General features: G+C 41.0%; 1 protein-coding gene across 6 annotated transcripts in view; it reads left to right on the plus strand.

Moving 5' to 3' along the window:
• Window positions 1-21,078, plus strand: part of slc4a11 (solute carrier family 4 member 11) — a 76,562-nt gene that overhangs the window by 17,136 nt on the left and 38,348 nt on the right. For 4 of the 6 annotated variants that reach the window (XM_053844645.1, XM_053844642.1, XM_053844643.1 and 1 more), the window contains exon 3: window positions 19,258-19,308. In XM_053844645.1, the coding sequence (XP_053700620.1) occupies window positions 19,258-19,308 (51 nt within the window). Of the gene's footprint in view, window positions 1-2,593; window positions 3,027-19,257; window positions 19,309-21,078 lie in introns of those variants that run through there. The other 2 variants (XM_053844646.1, XM_053844644.1) reach the window with 1 other exon arrangement.

The following is a 21,078-nucleotide window of genomic DNA, read 5'->3' on the forward strand; positions in this document are numbered from 1 at the left end:
AATCCGAGCCCATCAAAAGGAATAATACCGACTACATTCACAGGGGCATTCCAAATTTCAGACGGCACCTCGGTAAGGAGCATTTTCCAAACAGTGAAGGCACAGTTGAAAGCTTCACTTTAAATGGGCGGCAAAAATGGTTCAGGAAATTTGTACAGAAGTGTATTATAAAGCGCAAATTATTAGTTATGGAAAAACTTTAGCAATTAATTTGTATGTCACATGCAGAGAAAATGGCATGGGACCAAGTTAATGGTGTGCTGTTAGTATTCAAGCCATTTCAAAAAGAATGTTGCAATTCTAAAAGAGCGAATTGTGTGAATTCTAATTAACTTATAGGACAACAAGGTCATGGTGAAGTTCATTTATGTCGCAGTGAAGCATTACAATAAATAATTACAGTTAAAAAAATAAGTAAATTCTGAAATAGAGAAATAAGGGAGATGTCATTTATCACACCTCATATCAAGTTTTATCTTGTAAATGGAGCTCATAATGGAGCTCTGTGGCCTGTTTCTACTCGAAACAAAGCTGGTGCCAGGCTATATAGTATAAACACATGTAGTATGTAAACATCTGTAGTCATATATTTTAGTTGTTATATTGGGGAGCTGTTATATTGAGTGTGCGTGTGGTTGTGCTGCTGTACGTCTGCGATTCAAGATCTATTTTCAATGAAGTACCCCTAGTTCTGCCCAGTACCCCCTGAGAGAGAAAGAAAGTATTTATGGCTGAATCAACTCTGTGATGCATTGAACTATTGGCATCCTTTTCATGATCATTATTACTAAACTGACTACAGCTGGACAGCCAGACAGGTAAATAAAACCATCTTGGAAAGGGGGATTTACTTAGGGGGATGTACATAGAGTTATATTTGTATCCCTCTTTGGGTCATTTGCAATATACGTATACATGTTTTTTTCGCCTCATATTCTCTCTTGACCGCCTTATAATATCCCTCGTGGTATACCCACGTTTGAAAACCAGATTCATGTGGTTGAGCCACCTTTTATTGCCAGTGCTTATTTTGCAAAGAGCTCTTACTGCGAATCGAAAATGAAGTGTGGGAATCCAGGGCAGAATTGTCTATCGACTGAAAATTTCCAGCACATGTCCAATCATAAACATGATTATTTTGCAGCTCTTAGTCTGATAATGTTGCTATACCGTGCCTTTTCCGTGCTGTCTGTTCAGCCGTAGGAGCTCCTAATGACACATGCTTGCAGGTTAGTGCAGGTTGATGACATCCTCTGGGGAAGAACGTGGCTGTACTCACCAAGTGACGCATTTGCCCGACAGTTTTTATGCAAAGCAGAGCCAATAGCCATACCACGCAGTGATGTTATGTATGCAGGCGTATGCAAATGACTGACCTTTCACAGAGCATCTACATCAGGGTGAGAAATTAGGTTCTTGATCCAATAGCCTTCCTGCTGGATTTAAGAACTCAGCACAGGTGCTAGTTTAGGAACACGACCCATGGACCATAGGTGTTGGGTTGTTTAAGACCCGGTGACAGCACGGAAGTTATATGTTCTTGGCTCCTTTAGCACAATTCTTCCCTATTTTTGGGGGCATAGAAAAGAAAAAAAAATGTTTTAGGGTATTTATTGTTGCCACAGCAAGTCAGCCTTTGTCTGAATCTGTCTCCATCATCCTCTCTGGTCACACCTTCACGTCCTCCTTTACTGCATCCATCAGTGCCTGTTAGGCTTGGCTGGACATGTTGATTGAGAAAATAAGTGGCATTTTCTCATACATTGAATATTCTAATTATTGTTAGATATAGTCCTAATTCCAATAAATGATACAGTCTGGTCCTAAAAGTCAAACGTCCGCTATGAAATCCGAGCCTTTTTTGTTATTTGAATGTGCCATAAGGAGCTCAAATGATCCTGAGCGCACCAGTGGGCGTGCTCAAGGGGGCGCAAGTGAGCGGGGAGAGAGAGAAGGATCTCAACCACAGGCTGTGGAATTGTTCATTACAGTTTTGGTGTGGCTTGTTGCTGTAATTGAAAGGACATTTAGAGCTTGAAAACCTGGGCTGTTTATTTTGCTTGAGGTAATGAGATAGAGATTTCCGCTCAGCCCACCTCAACAGGTGGTCTGTGTTCTGCAGAAGCTTGTGCAGCCACAGTGAGCCGAGACATGGATCAGAGTTCTGCTGGATGCATCCAGTGGCTCTTAGGCTTCAGTGAGTCGTGCTGGGCGACAAATGAGTTCATTCTTATCCAAAAAAGTTTAATGGGTTTCGTCATGATGGATTGTTCTGCGCTAATGTGTTCGTTTTGGTTGCCCTAATATGTAGATTGTTCTTGTTGCACCAAGAGGAAACCTAAAACACAAGACACTTTTTTGGTGATTGCAGTTGTTTTGATGGTGCTGTAATCTGTTACTGTTTATTTACGAACTATAACTCCATAATGAGCGTTTGTTTCCACTCATAAAAGAATTTTCAAACATGGAAGGGTAGGGATTAAAGGTGTTTGCTGTCAGTAAGGAAGAAAGAAATTGGTCAGGGTTTCCAAAAATTTCAACCCCTAGATTTTCTGTTGGCTCTTGGTTTGAATTTACAAGTCTCTTTGAGCAAAAGAATAACATTTAAAATGCTGTTTGTGAAGTGCCCGTTCTCCCGGCTCTAGCATACGGCGATAATTCATGATGCTCTGTCTTTAGGAGGTGTGTCTCGGCGAGAGGGACGGTTTGCTGCATGCAGCATAGTCATTGGCTGAAGCACTGTGTGATGAGATAGCAGACACTGGAGTAGAAGCCTTTAGGACCCAGCAGCAAAATGGTGAGTAGGCAGGCAAAGCTGGGCTGAGTCACTGCATGTGTCTGAGAGGCAGTCAGAAACAGAGCAGAACCAGAGAGCAGAGGTGATCTCACACTCATCAGCACAGGATAACATAACCATGATGGGTTGACTTGGGGGGGATCGAAGGCTGTCGGAGAGAGGAAGTGTGCATTTGTCACCACTTGCCCAGCCATGGAGACCAACAAAGTTCTTCATTTTGTGCCTTTGGGTGAGTGAATCAAAGCTCTCTGAGCTGTTGCTCAGCTGTTCCCTGGGAGAACCTTGGGGTTCCCTACCTAGTGAAACCTGAGAACTGCCCGTGCAAACGTGCAGCCCCCTTCCACGTCTCAGGACAGCAGATGTTTGCAACTGTACATACTTGGCGGTTTTGGCATTCGGTTGCTCTGTGAGCAGTTGTAACTGACAAGGCAGTGTTTGTAAGAGAGGATCTGTTTTTAGCAGAGGCGGGTTTTTTACAGACGCTTTCTTGGAATTGCAGTTGTTTTCTTGCAGTTTGCTATATGCACCCATTGGCTGTTTTTCTTCCTTTTTCTTTCCTTGTTTGTGTCTGGAATGCGTCAGGGGAAGGTTGCTGCATCGTAATTCTTCAGTTCAGTAACTGGATCTGGGGGGGGGGAAACGACTGTCGGGAAAACCACCCTGAGCAAAACAGTATACCTGTCGAACAACGGCAGCTGGAAGTCGAAAGAAGGCTGCGCTCAGAATGTACTTTTTCATGTGTTGCTCTGACAGGGCTTATTCGCATGCCAGACAGACGTGGAGGGAATGACATGGCACCAAAGACAAATGATTGTTCCCATCTATGAGTGCACTCATGTTTGTGAAACAGCGCTTAAATTAATGAACGTGTCCCCTGTTTCTTTGTGTTGTAGTGTGTGGATATGTATGCCAAATAAATGCCTGTATGGAAAAGATGGATAGATTAGTGTAGATGGCAGCTTCACCATAAAAGTCCTATGAGATCTCCGAGCCCATTTGGAGGTGTGATGCGGCTGCCTCCTCACTATCATTTGATCCAGGAAGGCAGAGAAGGCTTCTGTGTGTGTGCGCGCGTCTCCCCGAGACTACATCTTGGATGCGAAGCATGCATTTTTGTGTTGACTTTGCGTTCAGCCCAGTGTGTAAACGTTGGCGTGTGTGAGCGTCATGCACCGCGCACACTTAACTGCATTTCAGAGTGTGTGTGTCAGGCCGTGATGGACACTGCTGTGTCTCATCATCTGAAGAGTCATTTACATGAATTTGCTCAGGAGCTGATTAGAGACAGCAGAGCGAGTCAGTTGTGCCAACTGAAAGGTGTTCCAAACGTTTGTTATCCCTCACAGAAGAGGCTCATAGCTGTGGTCTGGAGGGGGCTGGTCGTGATGAGGAATGTCCTGTGTTGGAAGCTCTACGCCGTTTAATTGCCATCCCTTTTCATTTCTTGTTTCGATCAATTAACCTTGAGTTTTTATTCACACTTCAAGGTTTTAGAGCCTATTATACCTGGGATGTCAAGATAATAGCTGTTGGGACTTCATCTGTATTTAACGGGGGTGTTTTTAAAGCGCCTTTCCAGCTAGCTGGGCGCATTTATGCGTCTTTTCCATTTTAATTGTCGCATGCTGTATGAGTGAGGTAGATGGTGTCAACAGCTCTTTTTTTTTCATTATATACAATATGCTATCGATTGCTATATGTCATGCTGTATGCATTGATGGGGACTGACTTTATTTTCCGCGTGTCTTCCTTGGGTTCCGTAGACTTGTCACAATAACACCGAACTAGTCACTGATAGGTTGTATTAATCATAACATCAAAATTTTTTCCATTGTAATTGAAATGTCAAGAACATTAGAATGTCCCCAATAAAGCAGATAACAACTGAAATATATATATATATATATAATTTTTGGGTGGGGTAAATGGGAATATTTTGTCATTAAAGCTTTCACTCCGTTTCCTGAGCTCTACAACGCTACCTTGTGTTGCTGCTCATGAGACGGTCAATTGCAGAGCCTGAACTGTGTCCGTGTGCTTGCAAGACAAAAATACACCTGACTCTGTGAATGGCAGACAAGAGGGTTCACGCTGTTCATTCTGCTGTGGAACCAATGCGCCCTATGAGACCCAAGTAAACCTTCTTGTCACTCGTACAATTTCTTAGTCCCTGTGATTGATTGTCGTGACAGGCCTACAGCTGCGTACTGTCCTTGAATTGCCAGGACCTCTCAACCACAGAAGCCTACCGCTTCTGTAGTGGACTATCAGAAGCTTGGTTTTGCTCCATTGTCCATCATTAGGTGTTCACACTAAGGGAGTAGGTTTGGGGCAGTAGACCAATTTCTCATTCTGTAAAACGATTATATTAGGTTTCTAATCTATCTATTTTTTCCTTCAATTTGGGATAAATAGATTGAATGTTGACTTCAGACTTATCGCAAAAGCAATGAAGAAGTGACACAACTTTCATACCCTTGAACGCCCTCCACAAGTATATTTAAGTTTAATGTCAAGCCTTATTTGACATTAAACTAATGCTTGAAATAAATATACCCATTGGCTGACATTCATCTTTTAAAATGCAAATAATAAAAAAAAGAATTGATCGTCTTTATCTCCTTATTGGTGGGTAAACTTGTTTGCAGTTGAATGAGCTGCCGGTTCTTCATTGCTTCTAAACGCTTGATTATATTACTCGGAGTCTCTGCCAGTTGGTGTCAGGGGTTCATGTGCATTTTGCCAAAGCACCATCATGGAGGAATAATTCACTCTGGAATTAGGTTTTTCACATCTGCTTATTCCCCTTGAGTTACTTTAGAGTCACTGGTTTTTGCGTCCCTGTTGTTTCATGCAGCACGCTGGCACGCTCCTGAATGTTGAGGTAAATCTCTGACAAACATGATGATGGCTGCCAGAAGGGCTGTTTTAATCGTTTGATTCTAAGTGTGTCATTAACTAAGGAGGAGTGTTGTGATAGAAGTGCCTTCATTTGTTTCTTCTTGGAGTTGTAGGAGTGATGGAGGGATTGAAGGTGGGGATCGGCGCTCAGCCTCTTCTTGTTTGTTGGGTCAGGGTGTCTATGTGGACCATGGTGTTTGCTGATGATATAGTGATCTGTTGTGAGAGATTAAAAGAGCTGAGTGGGAGAAGCTGGAGAGGTGGTGGGGCCAGTCATATAGTGTTGGACAGAGATGAAGGAGGTGATGAAGAGAGTGCAGGCAGGGCGGAAGAGTGGAGCTTTATTGGAAGCTTTATAGGGCCTGCCATGATGTGTGCTTTAGTCACTGTCGCACTGACACAAAGACCGAGTTTGAAGTGGCAGAGCTGAAGATGCTTTGGGTTTCATTGGAAGTGACTGGGAAGGACAAACATTTGAAATAGCAGTAGTGTATCAGAGGGACAGCTCATGTCGACAGGAAACGTCTTCCTCCATTATAGACTATTAGGAATGGAAGTAACAGGCAAAAGAAGAGGAAGACAACCACTGAGGTTCATGAATATGATGATACAGGACTGTCAAACCACCGTAATAAGGGTCCAATAGTCTGCGTTCATAAGTTCTTCTTTCAATGCTTGTGACCCTGGAAGGCTGCTCACTTCCATCTTTGATTTCTCTCATCAGTTTTTTGTGAACCCTGACAGTATTGTCTTTGTCTTGTCTTGTGTGTTTTTTAAAATGTAAATTTATATATTCATAGATTTTTTTTTGAATTGTGACTGTCTTTGTGAAGGACTTTTATGTTTCTATCGGAGGGTGAAAATTGTTGCTACTGTTACACACGCTGATGGTGGTAAGAAGTCCTTTTATTACATTTAATAAAATAAAGTATGCGAAAATTGTAGAAATACAAATCATTTTTCACAGAATATTAGGTTGTTTTGCGAAGTAGATCTTATTGAGGAAATAGGAAAATTCAAAGACTTCAGATAATTTACAGTCACCAATTTCCAAGCTAGTTCCTCGTGGAATGGGCCATTTATGACCCAATTTCTTGCAAAACATGCTTTGAGTTTTTTTAGATCCCCTCACCTAGTGACTTAATTTTGTCCTCTAAATCTTCAGAGTGTGTTTGCTTCAGTCAGTGCTGTTGCAGCCATGACCTGCACTGGCAGGAAATATCAGCATGTAGGACACAATGTAGCTGTGTGAATTAGTAGTTTGACCATGTAGAAGTGTGTGTGTGCGTGAGGATGGATGACATGCTCATGTGTGTGCGTGCTGTAGATGTCACCGTGATCTCTGATCAGTATTCACCACTGGCAACAGACTTCAGAGGCTGCAGTGTCTGAGCACAGCCATCTGGGCATAGCGGTAAATTATTATACAGTAATGCACATTCAACTCTGCTACAGTAATAAAACACCACGGTGCACACGCACAGTGCCATTAGGAAACACTGTCCTTGCTCAGACAAAATGAATAGAGTTATTGCATGGAAAATAATTATGGAAATCATCGGTGAGTTCGCGTAAACAATTATGTCAACACTTCAACACAAAGGCACAGACGGGAACGCAGGGGAGCTGGGTATTTTTGGAACAAAATAGGACAAACAATTCTTTAGATGTGTATTTCTGTAGTCAGGCTGTAGTCAGAGAAAGTACTTCCTGTTATTGTTCAGTGAAAGGTGGCACTTGTGTTGAGAGGACCTCAAAGAGTCTTTGTTAATTACCTTCTAGCCCCCGGAGAGTGCAGCTATTCTTCTCAACTTTCTGGTAAACGTATAGCTCATACTTCAGTAAGAACAGGGCAGAATAACAGACTACTGTCCGGCGTCTTGATTGTTCATGTCTCCAGTTACATCAGGATCTCCAACCAACAAAATAGACAAACAGAATAATTTGAAATGACCATGTAGCAGCAGCTTTAACATTTTATTTTATTTTTTTGCATATTCATCGCTGTTTTAGTGTCTAGGTTGCAAATGAAATTTGCTGATTCATATTTTAGAATGCAAGGTCTACTAAAATACTGTCAATATATCCCAAGGAATTATAGTCTAAATGATTGGGTCAAAATAAGCCAAAGCAAGTCATTAAGGCGAATGAATGCAATACATTAAGAGAAGTAAAACTTAGCCATTTGCTACCAACCAAGGTAGTAATGTTATTCCTGTCTTCCCTACTGAGTATATATGTACACAGACAGAAGAGGGGGGCTGATGATATCACTGAAGCATTACTGCGACGCTAGGACACTCATAAACATAGTGAGCAATGTTCTCTGCATAATTGCACTCCAAAATTAATAGCCAATGCTTTTGTGTTTAAATACTGTCTGGCCAGTGTGTCTGTGGTATTCGTGGACAGATACTCTAGATATGCTGCTGCATTCGTGATGTGTTTAATTATTTAATCGATTCATTTTCGATTTATATGCTGGATTATTTTGTTGGTTTAGGGAGCAATTCATTCCTCTGTTGGACTGCCAAATTCAACCAAAAGAAAAACTTGATGTCATAACATTAGAGTTTTTGTCATGTACTTCATATTGTAGTTAAGTGCATTATCTGATTTCCTCCCTTAAAATGATGGTTTTTATCATGGTATTCAATGTATCGTATCGCTATATAATGTACCAAGCCCTCAACAGCTGTATTAAAATCTATTGTTATAGAATGCATCCTTATTTTAAAGTGTGTTCAAAATAACCTGAAGTCAGACAACTTCTGAAACAATCTTCTCTCCTTAAAATGTTTTAGGAAACGGTCTGCTTTTTTCAAGATACCCGGCTACATGTAAACATGGCATTTCATTCATTTATAAGATTCCTTAGATACGCCAAAGTTGTTATCTGGAATAATATTTTTGTTTAGCAAGCAGGCAAATGTAGTTCAAGGAGTTTGTTATACATACTGTTGCATTTGAGTGCGATAGCTATTTCGTAGAGCGATGCTCCAAGGATTCTTGTTCACCGAGGGTGCAAGTCTGTCAAGTGGTCAGGGGTTTATGGCTACTGTGATGCCTGAACACAACTGCCTGCTAACTCAATCACCCGTTATAAACGTGCTGACATAAAAGCAGGCACTGCTAGTTTTGCATTGGATTTGAACATTTTGGATTGTTTCAGTTGAATCTTGACTAACAGACTATTTTACAGTCAACCACATAATTGATGCTGAACACCAGATGAGCATCATGAGTGTGTCCCTTTTGTTTTGTCAACCACCACATGAGTGGTGGTTGACAACCAAAACCAACCACATCTCATGCACAATAATTGCTCTTGATCATATGACCAGCAATTGAACGATAAATGCAATATATTGTACTGTGTTTCTACTGTGTATATCTGTGTATTTTAATGACCTGAGTTTAAATATGGTTGTATTCAGTTTAGAAAGTGTAAGAATGTCATTAATTTGCAGCGCGTACAATTCTAAAGCACCGACAATAAACTCACTTCTGCTCTTCACACTTGTCAGAAGAGCCTGAATCTCATTAGCTGATTAGACGTTGAAGCTCATAAAATGCTGAGTGACAACACTGAAACACTCATCCAAAGAGGAAGCGTATACTTTCGTATAGCATACAAAAGTGCAAAATGGACAAAATGAGCCTCCAGAAAAGGTTGGTGTTCAGTGGAAATGACATGCCGTGCTACTTTCCTGTTGTGTAATTATGCCACAGCTCTTCTCTCGCACAAACACGCGGATTAAGGCTTAGTCAGCAGGTTTAACCACGGTAAATAGGATGTAAGGGCGAGGAATTGTTTCAGTTCCCTTTAAATATTGCTTGTGTAAAAAATTTCCCAGCATTAACGCAAAGGTTTCTCATGTGCCGTGTACCTTAACTCAGATTGGTCCCCCCCAAAAATCTCCAGTTTGTTGCATGAATACTACAGTACCGTATATACTGGACGTCAACCATGAAGTAAATCATTTGAGAATTTTGCACACACCGGAAAATAAGGTCACAAGCAGGCCCTCAAACTCAAACATGTTTTCACAGTTAGCGGTACATCTGACACAACAAAGCCGGCAGAACACATCCTGCTTTCTCTTTTAACCCGTCTTCTGTTTGCTGCAGTTCGTTCACACTCCTTCCCGACTTTATTTAATCGCAATTTAATGAAATGTAAATTGTATAATACTAATAATAAATGTAGGATGTAGACGTCATTTGATTCGCCGCAAACATCATCTGCACACAGTAAATGACATTTTGCTTTATCGCTTTAAGCCTTGACACAAAGTCTAAATAGTTAATATAAATATTGATCCTTTTTTTATCTGATTTTTTTTTCCCTCCATGATAATGCAGATCCCCAGTTAATGACCAAAGTCCTCATTGTAGAGACAGCTGGTCTGAGGGTTCATCTTAAAACCGCAATGGTACTTCACTTTTATTTCATTCCAGTATTTGCTGGCCTAAATTCCTGCAATCCTTGACAGTGCTCAGACATCTTGTCTCCTTCATTGTGTTGAAAATTCTCTTTTTGGGAAGCCCATAACTGGAACACAGCGAGGGGTTCTCCGGAAGACAGACTGTGGCGGAATACAGCAGGGAGCTGTGTCCAGAGCAGCAGATCTTCAGGGGAGATGGCGACCTGGCCGTAATTGAGCCAGAGGTATAGAAGAATGTGCGAGCAACTAGCAGGAATACCCCAAGACTGGGCTTTTTCCCTCTTCTTCTTCACTGCCTCTATGAAGATTGAGGCAGCCAATTTTAGCTGGGCACGGTTACCTCGTGTGTGAGTGAGCGTGCTCGCTTGTGTGCCTGTGCTGTGTTCACTTAGTTTAGACGCAGACAAACTGCTCATGGTGCAGCTCCTAAGGCTAATCTCATCCCTGTGCGACTGATACAGAAGACGGAAATTAATAGACGGAAAGGAATGTAGGAAAAATACAGTGGAAGCAAGTATCACATAGATAACTGCAAAGCATTTTAAAAGGTTATTTAAAACATATTTGACCAACAGATTCAAATACTTTATTGGAGATTCAGGATTTTGTGTGTCACCGCTGGATCTCACTCTCTGGATGTTAAAAAAAACATCTCTCTCGCACATTTAACAGGAGGCTTTCCCCAATTATCATCATTAGCTTAGTCTTACTGTCAAGATGCAGACCTGGAGAATTCGGGCCACATCTGGAGCTGGGCTCAAGCCAGAAATGGTCCACTCACATTGTGACCACTAGCGATGAGGCTTCATGAAACATATTGTTGTGTGTGTATATTTTTACTTTCCTGGCCATGACAAACCAATTAAACAATTTATTGAATCAGTTACCTTAAAATGGTTCATGGTTGACAGGTATTCCACTGCGGTTACCTCACTTCAATAAAGATTGGTCGGTTACTGGCCTGGATGGGCCTATCAACTTAGCCTTCTCTATTTGCTTTGTTAAAATGTCATGTTGTTTCTTACCTCTTTTCACCATTAGGCCAGAATATTTCGGGACATGAACTGAAGACATCGGCGGGCCCTGGCCAGTCATTGTTTTATTCCAACGTCTGTGTCCAATGTGTGGTGACTATGTTTAAGACATGGAGTATGGATTCAAAGCCGTGACATTCCTCGTTGCATCCCGGTACAAACCTGTCACCTTTTAAGTGATGTTTTTACTGGTTTGTTGTGTTCTAAGTCACATGTGCTGCGGTGCAGCTGAGCTTTCTCACATCAACCACATCCAGGCGCACATGCCGTCAGGCAGCAAGTTTGCCAGGGTCCGGCCGTGTGCCAGGCAGTTTTGACGCAGCCAAATTAGAGGTCAGGACTGACCACCATCATCAGCATCAGGTGTCTGATGAATTGTTTGAAAAGCACATATTGAAAGACTTTTAGTGCATAAAAATATTGAAGCAGTGGCCATGGACGTGGATCGGATGGGCCATATGACAAAACTGTCGCGTTTTTCTTTTTCATAAATTCCCAGGTATCACATTTTAAATAACTTCCATATAACTGTTTATGATGCAAACTGTTGTTGTCATTCATGGAATTTGTCTCCATCATCAACTAGTGATGTGTTTGTTTAATTACTGATATAATTAAATCAATAGAATGGTCAAATAGGTGTAGAGATAGGCAAATCAATGTTAGATATCGCTGGTAGAACCTGATGTGTTTGTAGCTTCACTGACGGCCAGTTTTATTTTGTGCTGAAATTGTGACTGTCAGACGCCAAGATGTTTGTAGCATCATCGCGGCTAGCGAAACAGCAGGTGGAGATGATTTTTCAGGAGAAAGCGGGAAGTGGTTTTTTTTTTTATGCCAAGTGTTGATTGCTGATATTATGGGCCGTTCGATTTAACTAAACCAACCCCGGCTCTCAGTATCTACAAACATCATTTTGAGAGTTTAGTGTTCTGAAAAATAAATGTTTAAAAGCCATATTGGACTGATCATATGTCGGTATGAGATTTGCAAAACAGTGACTAAGGCTGTGTCGCTAAAAGGAGAGTCGAGAGAATGGCATTGAGTTGGTGGTATTGACTTAATGAAATGAAATGCGATATAAATGAAAGAAGGGAAATGACACAATAAACATTTTTCTATCGTACATATGATATACATTGTCATATCGGTCACCACTAAATATGTACTTGAAATTAAATATGTTTCCATTCAAGGCTATCTAATACAATCTGGTGGAGTCATGCCCGAAAATGGATTTTGTTCTCTACTACCTTGGTGTTAAAGCAAGTCACTGAGCTGAATTTAAATCTTCAGATATGTTTTCTTCTGTGAATGAAGTTTAAGGTACCTGAAGGACATACATCATTGTTTGTTCTTCTGACTGCGTTTCAGGGTTGGACAAAGAGTCATTCAAAAGTGTGACGGTTACCTTGGATACAGTGTGTCGCGAGCTACAGGACTGTAGTTTCAGTGACTAAAATGGGGAACTACCTCTATCCTAGTTTTTGTTATGAGTGCACCTAAAAGATTTGTTGATGGCCCAAGTGTTTCCTCAATCTATATTGTCTCCGCTTTACTAGTACAAAGGTTTAGTACAAAGGGATTTGAATGAGTCAGCACCTGCTGATACCAATTGCAGACTTGAATTTTCTGGACGAACTTTGTTCTTTTACCATGTTAGATTAATCTTTGAAGAAATTAAAAAGTGATACAAACACATTGTCCAATTCAAACAATACAATTCAGCCAAAAACATGAGAATTTTGGTCTTGCCCGAACCCTCCAGCAAGTCCTGACAGCAGGCTGGGAGAAATTCCAGGTTAACAGTGGAAACATATTTTCCCCAAAGTGCCAAAGGAGGGCAAGCACATGACACACTCACCAAATTACCAAATCACCTCTGTGTGGAGACAGTGATGTATGAAAATATGGGCTTGTATTTTGAATGTGATTATGAATGCTTAGATTTGGTCCTGATTTGTCCCTGCAGAGGTTTGAATTATTGGATACATGCAGAGAAACTAGGAACAGATTTTTGGTTGCTCCAAGTTGCCAGCCAACTAGCAAATTACAGCTAGTGTTGTGTGTGAAAGTTGTGAGACACCAACTAAGACTCATCCTGGATGAGCTGAAAATTATTATCAAAACGACCTTGCGGGTGTTTGATTAAGTTTGACAAATCACATTTGCAGGTATTGCGTCACCCTTGCCTAAAGCAATACATGGAGATGAGAATACAGTCTTTGAACTCTTGGGTGGTTGTTGAAATTATACAGTGCATGTGCTTTACTAAAAGTTTATTGTGTCCCTCTGGACAAATCTGAGTTCTTTTGTTGGGAATTAAACCAAATAGTGTCTTGTTTGGCATTTCCTTTGTCTGTGAAGATCTTTGTTTTGATGGCATACAGTAGAAGTTCCTTGCAAATAATGACATGAATTGGACGACTGGTTCCATCATCCTCATAGATGCTTTGATGTTTGAAAAATGATTGTCTCCAGTTTTGTTTTGCCTTCAAAAGGACAGCATCACTGCTTTTTACTCATCTGTGAGCTTAAGTCGTCTGGATTGATGGGTTCTCAGAGCTCAGGCACCTGCCAGACACTGGGGGCTGGAACTGCTGCTCCTTCAGGAAGAGAGACGTTACTCTATTGCATTACGTTTAAGGCTCCAATGAACAATACCAGTCAAGTGGCTGACTGACGGTTAAGCTCTCTAGAAAACTTGAGGCGTGTACGAATGTGGAATAAAATTCACCTCGTCACCTACTCAGCCAGCCTGTCCAGGGACACTCCAAATACTGCGGCCGGGAATCCAGCTATTATACTGGTTTTGGGAGACTGAACGGCCCGAAGTACGTGAACTAGCATCAGCTCTGTGTGCTGACCCAGATCCCGATTGACAGGGCCGAAATGAAGTTCCTGGTAAACTCCTGCACCACTTGGGAAATACCAACCAAAACACGCAGTAAATTGCCATTTACGATGTGTGTTTAATTGGCATACACAGTGAAGTTTCCAAAATTCCTAACAATAAAAAGCAGGACAAATAAAGGCCAAATGTGAGCCTGCTGTTTAAATGTATGTTTGAGCAGACAAACCTCCCTGGAGCGCTGCAGTGGAAGGAATTCCCTCTCCGCCTGGGCCTTCTCAACAACTACCACTTCGAAGAAGATGGGTGCCAAGAGTCCTCGTAGGCACAATTAGACTAAAAAGGCCCGTGCTCCTCCTCGGTGCTGGCCCTCAGCTGCAACATTTTCCTCTCAACGCAGCAGGGAACCTCTTAATCTCTTTCTAACTCACTTTAGCCATTTAGCCTTAACTATCCTGTAAAATCCAGGGTTTTTCCCTCTTTGGGGTTCTGGTATTTGCTTTGCATGTACCTGTACCTTGATGCACGCTGATGGTTGTAGAGAAATGTTGGCACGGCTTCTAACAGTTGTTGATTGAGAGGCCTTAAATACTTCTCTCTACTACTCTAATAATGGATTGTAGCATTTAAGGAAATGCACCGCTGCTGGCTTAATTCACAAATTGGGTTCTTTTCACTTGATGAAATATCTGCCGACAGTAACAGGTATATAATTGCGTTCCCTCGCTGCAGCCTAAGGGGCTTTCACACTGTGGACTTGCCAGCTGGGGGTGCTATGCGCTGAACTGTTGTTTGACAAGTGGCTGCGTGGTTCGACACCAATTCCATCAAATGCTGTCCAAAGGCTCAGCGTGAAGCTGTTTTTTTTCCATACATGCCGATTCCTCGACTTTATTACTTACTTTGTTTCCGCCTAGCATTTCATTTCCTGCATCTTCAGCCGAGTTGTCTTGGCTGAAATTTCACACTTCACCTGCTGTAGAAATCAGGGACAAAATCCACTTCTCCAGGTCCAGGGCCAAAGCCTGGTTCTGGTTCGCTTGTGTTCACATCTTGGATGTTGAAGCAAAATGAACGTTGTCCATGGACAAAGACTTCTTTCTGGTTGGTTCTTTTGCTTGTTGGTTAAACCAGCTCATTTTAAAAAGAACTTACCTCTCACAGCTAATATTCTTTATGTGTTTAAACTAAAGAGAGGAGAATTTATGTTTGAAATGCAGAAAGTGAAATGGGATGTGGAAAACAAATGTGTTTCAGTTTTGGGAGTGAATTTATGGAATTCTCTCAGTGATGAGGTCAAGTTATTTGACCCTTTTTTGGGTCTCATAAATGTCTCAAATTAACACAATTAATGACGATAGTTATGAATGACGGCGGTTTTGGGAAACATTCGGATCGGCAAGAAAATAGCCTTAAACTTAAACCTATTCCCTTTCTGGTCAATGGGATTTTATTAGTTTTTTCCCTTTCCCCTTTTTGTGTGGTAGTGATTGTGTGTGCAGTTTGTTTGTGCTTCATTATATGACCGAAATGCTTTCAATGATGCATTTATTTTATTTAACAATTTGGTCATGTAATACGAGTTAACAGGAAAAAAATAACAGTTGAAGCTCAATCTGCAGTGATTTTCAGATGAAAACTATTTAAAACAATTATTTGCCATCAGTGTGTCTTCAATAGGTGTAAATGTCAAGTATAAGGATGCATTAATGCAGCTAGACTGTACAGAGTGAGAAATAGAATAAGATTTCAGTTAAACCACTTTAAGCTCTCCGCTGGTTTGTTGCTTCTGACAGTGTCCGCTTGGTGCTTGTCACAGTGTCAATAATACTCTGCTCACATCGCACTTGTGTAGTGGCTCGAGCCATGCATCAGTAGAAATCACATTATAGTCAGTATTCCAGATGAATACTGAATATTTGATGAATTTTCCCCCATGACTTTCTTCCTCTGTCAGAGGTAGCACTGAGTGCTCACTTTCGTGTACCACATCGCCTTTTGTTTTGTGTGTGTTGGATGGTGTTCTTCCAGGTCCATGTCGACATGAAATAGGGCTACTGGTCTTCCGAAGAGCTTCTTCTGTTCACAACTGTTCAGGGATGTTCTCTTTCTTCTCTCTGACTGGAGGTTGTCATGTTCCCTTCACTTCAGTTAGATCAAAAGATGTGTGATGTGGTCAGCTGATGTTTGATTTAAGAGCTACCTCTTGTGCTTTTGGATTGAAAGAACCACACCAGCAGCTCGGTGCAGTAGTATATCCACCGCTGGATCCCCATATTCAAACAGCTGAGCTGTGCTGTTTGACAATCGTCCTCAGTCAGATCCAAAACCCAGCAACAGCATCAGGGAGAAGCTTGAAATATTCCTGCAGATTTCTTGTATTATACGACGGAGTTTGTCGAGAAGAAAAGCCGTGTCAGGCTGCACGCACTGACACAACATCAAGTGAGCATGCATCCAAATGATGCCGGCTTTCTGACTTTTAGATTCCACTGATTGACAGATATTCCCCACATGTATACGTTGGGCAAAGATGAAAGGGTTGACTTTTCGTAAGACATATGCAAACACCCACTCACTGATAGCTGAAGTGTCTTATCTGTGAGTCAAACTCAGCCTGACTTCCTCCCTGCGAGTACACAGCTTCCTTTTTCTGTAGAACGTTGCTACAGATCAGTCTCACTCAGAGTGCTATTTCGGCTCAGAACGGTATCCAAGTGTTTTAAGTCATTTATTCATGTTAACGTTAGCGTTAATGTTTGCTGATTCGAGGATTAGAAATTGTGGTGATGTCAGATATTGTGCAATTTCCTGTTGTGCAATATCAGATTCTTGCATGAAAACATTTGTGAACAGTGACACTGGTTAGGAACTTTTTGATATATACCTGGCTTTGTATGTTTTCAGAGAGAGGCTTTGACATCAGTATGTTCCATGCTGTGTTTGAATGGGTTGCTCTCATCATCAGCACATGAGTGTGTGTCTTAATGGTTACATATATGTACGATATAAAAATGTATGTTGTCTGTCAGTTCCCTTCACTTATTTTGCCATTTCAACAATTCAAGAAAACTTGCAACATAGTTTAGGCTCGCATTCTTGCTAAGCTATCGCTCCGTTTCTGCTTTAGAGACACTACACTGCTTCACGTTAGTCACTGTTTTGCAATTGTCTGCAGTCTCCGCAGCAGAGTTTTGCTTTTCTGCAAGATGTTTTTGGGCTTTAGCCCTGCTATATCGTTGCAACATTGATTGCTGAACTGATTTCATCCCTTGTAAAAGTAAAAGAGGGTGGCTGGATAAGACCGACAACAAGTGACTCACAGCCAGTCTGTACTAATTACTCATTGAAGGCAACGATGAAGATTAGTCATTGTGTAAGTTTCTTATTCTTACGATGCCATTGTAAAGTGCTGACCATTACTACCTGTAGTACTGGGTCTGTACCGGAGCCTTGTCCTTAGTCCTGCGACAGCTAAAGAACCATAGTAATAACCTTCTGTTTATGACTTATTCATATAAAATGGTTCATCTAGTTGATGGTAGCCAGTGGGTTTAACAGTATCAATATGGGCAAAATAACCTTTCCACTGAAAGTTTGACTGCAAAAAGCAAATTAGAATGAGACCAACACAACAGCTCATCATGATATTAGCAGATTAAAAAAGTTAATTGCTGTGGGAAAAATAGTCCCAATTCTTTTAGCTCCTGCTTTTTTTCTCTTGTCCGGAGAGAAAATGATTGGAATTTTTTTTTTCTCTAAGAAAATATTGAATATGGACAAACGCCCTAATTGTTATCTGAGTGATCTATTTCCATATCTTGCCTTCTGTGTTGTTAATTGGGGAAGTACCCTCAAGACATCCTCTATCTTTTATTACAGGGGTGTGTTCACACAGAGGGAAGATCATCCAAACTATCAGTTAAACATGCAGACACCTTCTTCCTTCCCCCAGCCGGAGCCCGCAACGTTTCAGTAACCTTCAAAGCTCCATTTCTGTCTGGGCATTCTCGACCATTTGCATGCTGCACGCATCCACCCGGCCTGGTGACAAAATCTGTGAAATGTCATACTCTACAATCCATCCTTGGATTTGTAGTGTGAACTCTTTAGCAGATCAAATAAAATACCGAGCTGAGATATCTGCCGTTGGGAGAGTAGAAAAGCAAAACCTGACTTTTTCTGGTTTTGGAAGCATCACGTTTTGACTCGATTAAATAAAGTCACGACCTTTCCTGATGAAACGTGAATTGAATCAAATGATTTTCCCTCTACTTTTTTGCTTGTGATGTGCAGGTTTCGGGGGGATAACAGGCAGCTCTTTCATTTTTACCTCATCCAGTGAAGAATTTTTGTGAAAATATGAGAAATTAGTTGTCATTTTCATTTTTATTCAGTTTGAATTTGTCATGTAAACAAGATACTTTAGATGACCTGATTAATTTTAATGGTAATCTAGTGTTTTCATCCCTGGTCACGCCTTCATGTCCTCATTCACCACCCACATTAATGAATCTCCATGGTTCGTCCTCCACCTCTCCTTTTTTTCCATGGTACCTCCATCTCCTCCATGCTCCCTGTCCCTCCTCCTGATGTGTACAAGCCATTCGAGTTTGTCTCCAAACTCCTCCACATGAGCCTCTGGTCTACACATTCCAGATCTTGTCACTCCAGTTTTTTAGGAATTCTTTAGTTGTACCCCTGAACCTCTAGAATGCCCCATCTGGAGAATGACTTCATAAGCTTCAGGTTCAAATCCATTACAAGACCCTGGCTGTTTGCTCTCTGCTTCTCCTTGGGTAGATGGTTAAAGCCAACAAAGAATGGGGGGAAAATACACAGTTTTGTTTATTATACGGTGAACTGTTTTACTTTACAACTCCTTTTTATTACTGTTCAGTGCGTCAATTTATTGCTTTATTTTTGGACCGCCATCAAGGGGCATCTGAATCCCTGTGCCACTTGAAGGGCGCCTCTGTTTCCCTCCATTTATTGAATCTCATTGTGTAGTTTTAGATAACGCATTGTAGGGGCTCCTCAATGTTTAAAAAATATGGCACTTTGTCAACAAAAGAAAAATGCATTACAGAGGCTAATGAGTCGTCCTTTCTAATGCTGTCTTAAAAATAAACTCAAGAGAGGGATGTTTTATGATGTGAAGTGCTCCCTGCTGGTGTGGAGACTGTTTCACCTTAATAATGATTTCTTTTTTCCTCTCTGTCGCAGACGCCCCTCCCTCAGGGATGTCCAAGAATGGATACTTCTTTCAAGAAATGGGTGAGTCTAAGCTGCCTCATAATTCATATTTTGATGACAGTTTTGAAAAAAAAAAAATTATTTGAAGCAGAAAGATTAGATTGTCAGGTGTTTAGATGCAGCTCTATGTCCATGGGTGAGCAGAGACCTCTTTCTTCTCACACATTACTTTTCCTACTTTTTGAGAGCCAGTGGGTTCTTTACCTTCAAGCCAAGGCAAGGCATCCAATTAGTATGTGTTGCACATGCGGTGTGGGATGCTAGCTAGCAACAGATCAATTATTTCTGTCCTCCTAGATAGCAGCATCTTTTGAATAAACTCTGGCTGCAACTGATTATTTACTTCTTTGTAAAGCAAGCTTTTTGTTAGAGGAAAATTCCATGGATTTTGTTCATTATTGTGGTGCTTGGGCTAAGAGTTTCGATCTCACAGGCCATGAAGTGGAAAGCTTGGAAAGGAGATTTAAATGTTTGTGCTCTACATGCTTGAAAACACAGCACTTTAATAATAGGGTTGCACCATAATGAAAATCTGTGGCCAAATCTGAGTAAAACGAAGCACTTGGCTAAATACTAAATATCAAATGCGTGGTTAAGTTTTTCACTGTTAGTTTAATATAAGTTGTTGCATTTTAGACATGTTTTTCAGACAAAGTCATACAATTTTGGGACTTTCATATTCCAGTGGAATTTAAATGTATTTAAATGTATTTCATTATTTAGTTATTAATTCATTATCGTCCGAGTACAAGTTTGCTCAGTCTGCTCTCCAACACTTTGGAAATATCTGGTAAATCTAAGTAGACTTTGACTCACAATTTACACTAAAATGACGATGGAGCTGTCGCTCATGATCCTAGATGATGGCACATTTAATACTAGGACTACTAAAGTCTGTCATTAAAAAGCCACAAAAAATGGCTACTCTCACTACTTATTTTAGGTTTCACAAAATGAAACCAAAAATATTGGCTCCAAAATTAGTGAAGGACTATAGAGAGTCTCTAACAAAAATGAATACATTGGTTGTTTATGGTTTTTCTCTGGCTAGGATACTTGATCGCAGTGATACATGAGCAATTGAATGGTGACTCTAAATATTTTAGATAGCTTAGATACATGTTGCTTGAGGTGAAAGAATGCAATTCTTCAGCAGCTGGTTTGTCTCAAGGTGACAGCAAAGTCAGACTCTGAAGCTGAGAGGATGCACGCGGCAGTCAGGTTGAAACAACGTCAAGTGCTGAGGTATTTTCCAGTTTTTAGGAAAACTAGATCCAGTCAGACAGGAGCGGGTGCCGGTATATAGAGTCATCAGACGGGTAGCACATGTGCAAAATATGATCGTAGCGTTGGGGCAGTTGCTAGTTAATATTTGGAAACATACTTGTTACTGCTGGAGGAGAGAATTTAAGAGGCTGCTGTGTCACAGAGAATGATTCACACGAACCGGCTCCAGGCGGGATTCTGTGATGTGCGCTCCCTTACAAAATCATGACGAGACAGGGAGAGAGAGAGCAAGAGGAGCCTAAAACCCTCTATTTGTAACCTGACTCTTCTGCGATTTCTCTTCGCTGGACCTGAATTTGTTTCAGCGCTGCAATTCAATTAATGCTTTTTGTGAGCATGTTTGTCCGAAATAAACAGACACCGTTGTGATGTAACCATGGATAAACATGTGACCGTCAGTCATACAGTCACCATCCAGCTCTCATGCTATTTAGAAGAATGAGAGCCAAACAATGTATTAGTTATTATACAGTCATTTTGTCAGTGTAAAAACAGTGTATAGTA

Source organism: Synchiropus splendidus, chromosome 16, assembly GCF_027744825.2.
Source record: "Synchiropus splendidus isolate RoL2022-P1 chromosome 16, RoL_Sspl_1.0, whole genome shotgun sequence".
In the NCBI taxonomy this organism is placed as follows: Eukaryota; Metazoa; Chordata; class Actinopteri; order Syngnathiformes; family Callionymidae; genus Synchiropus; species Synchiropus splendidus.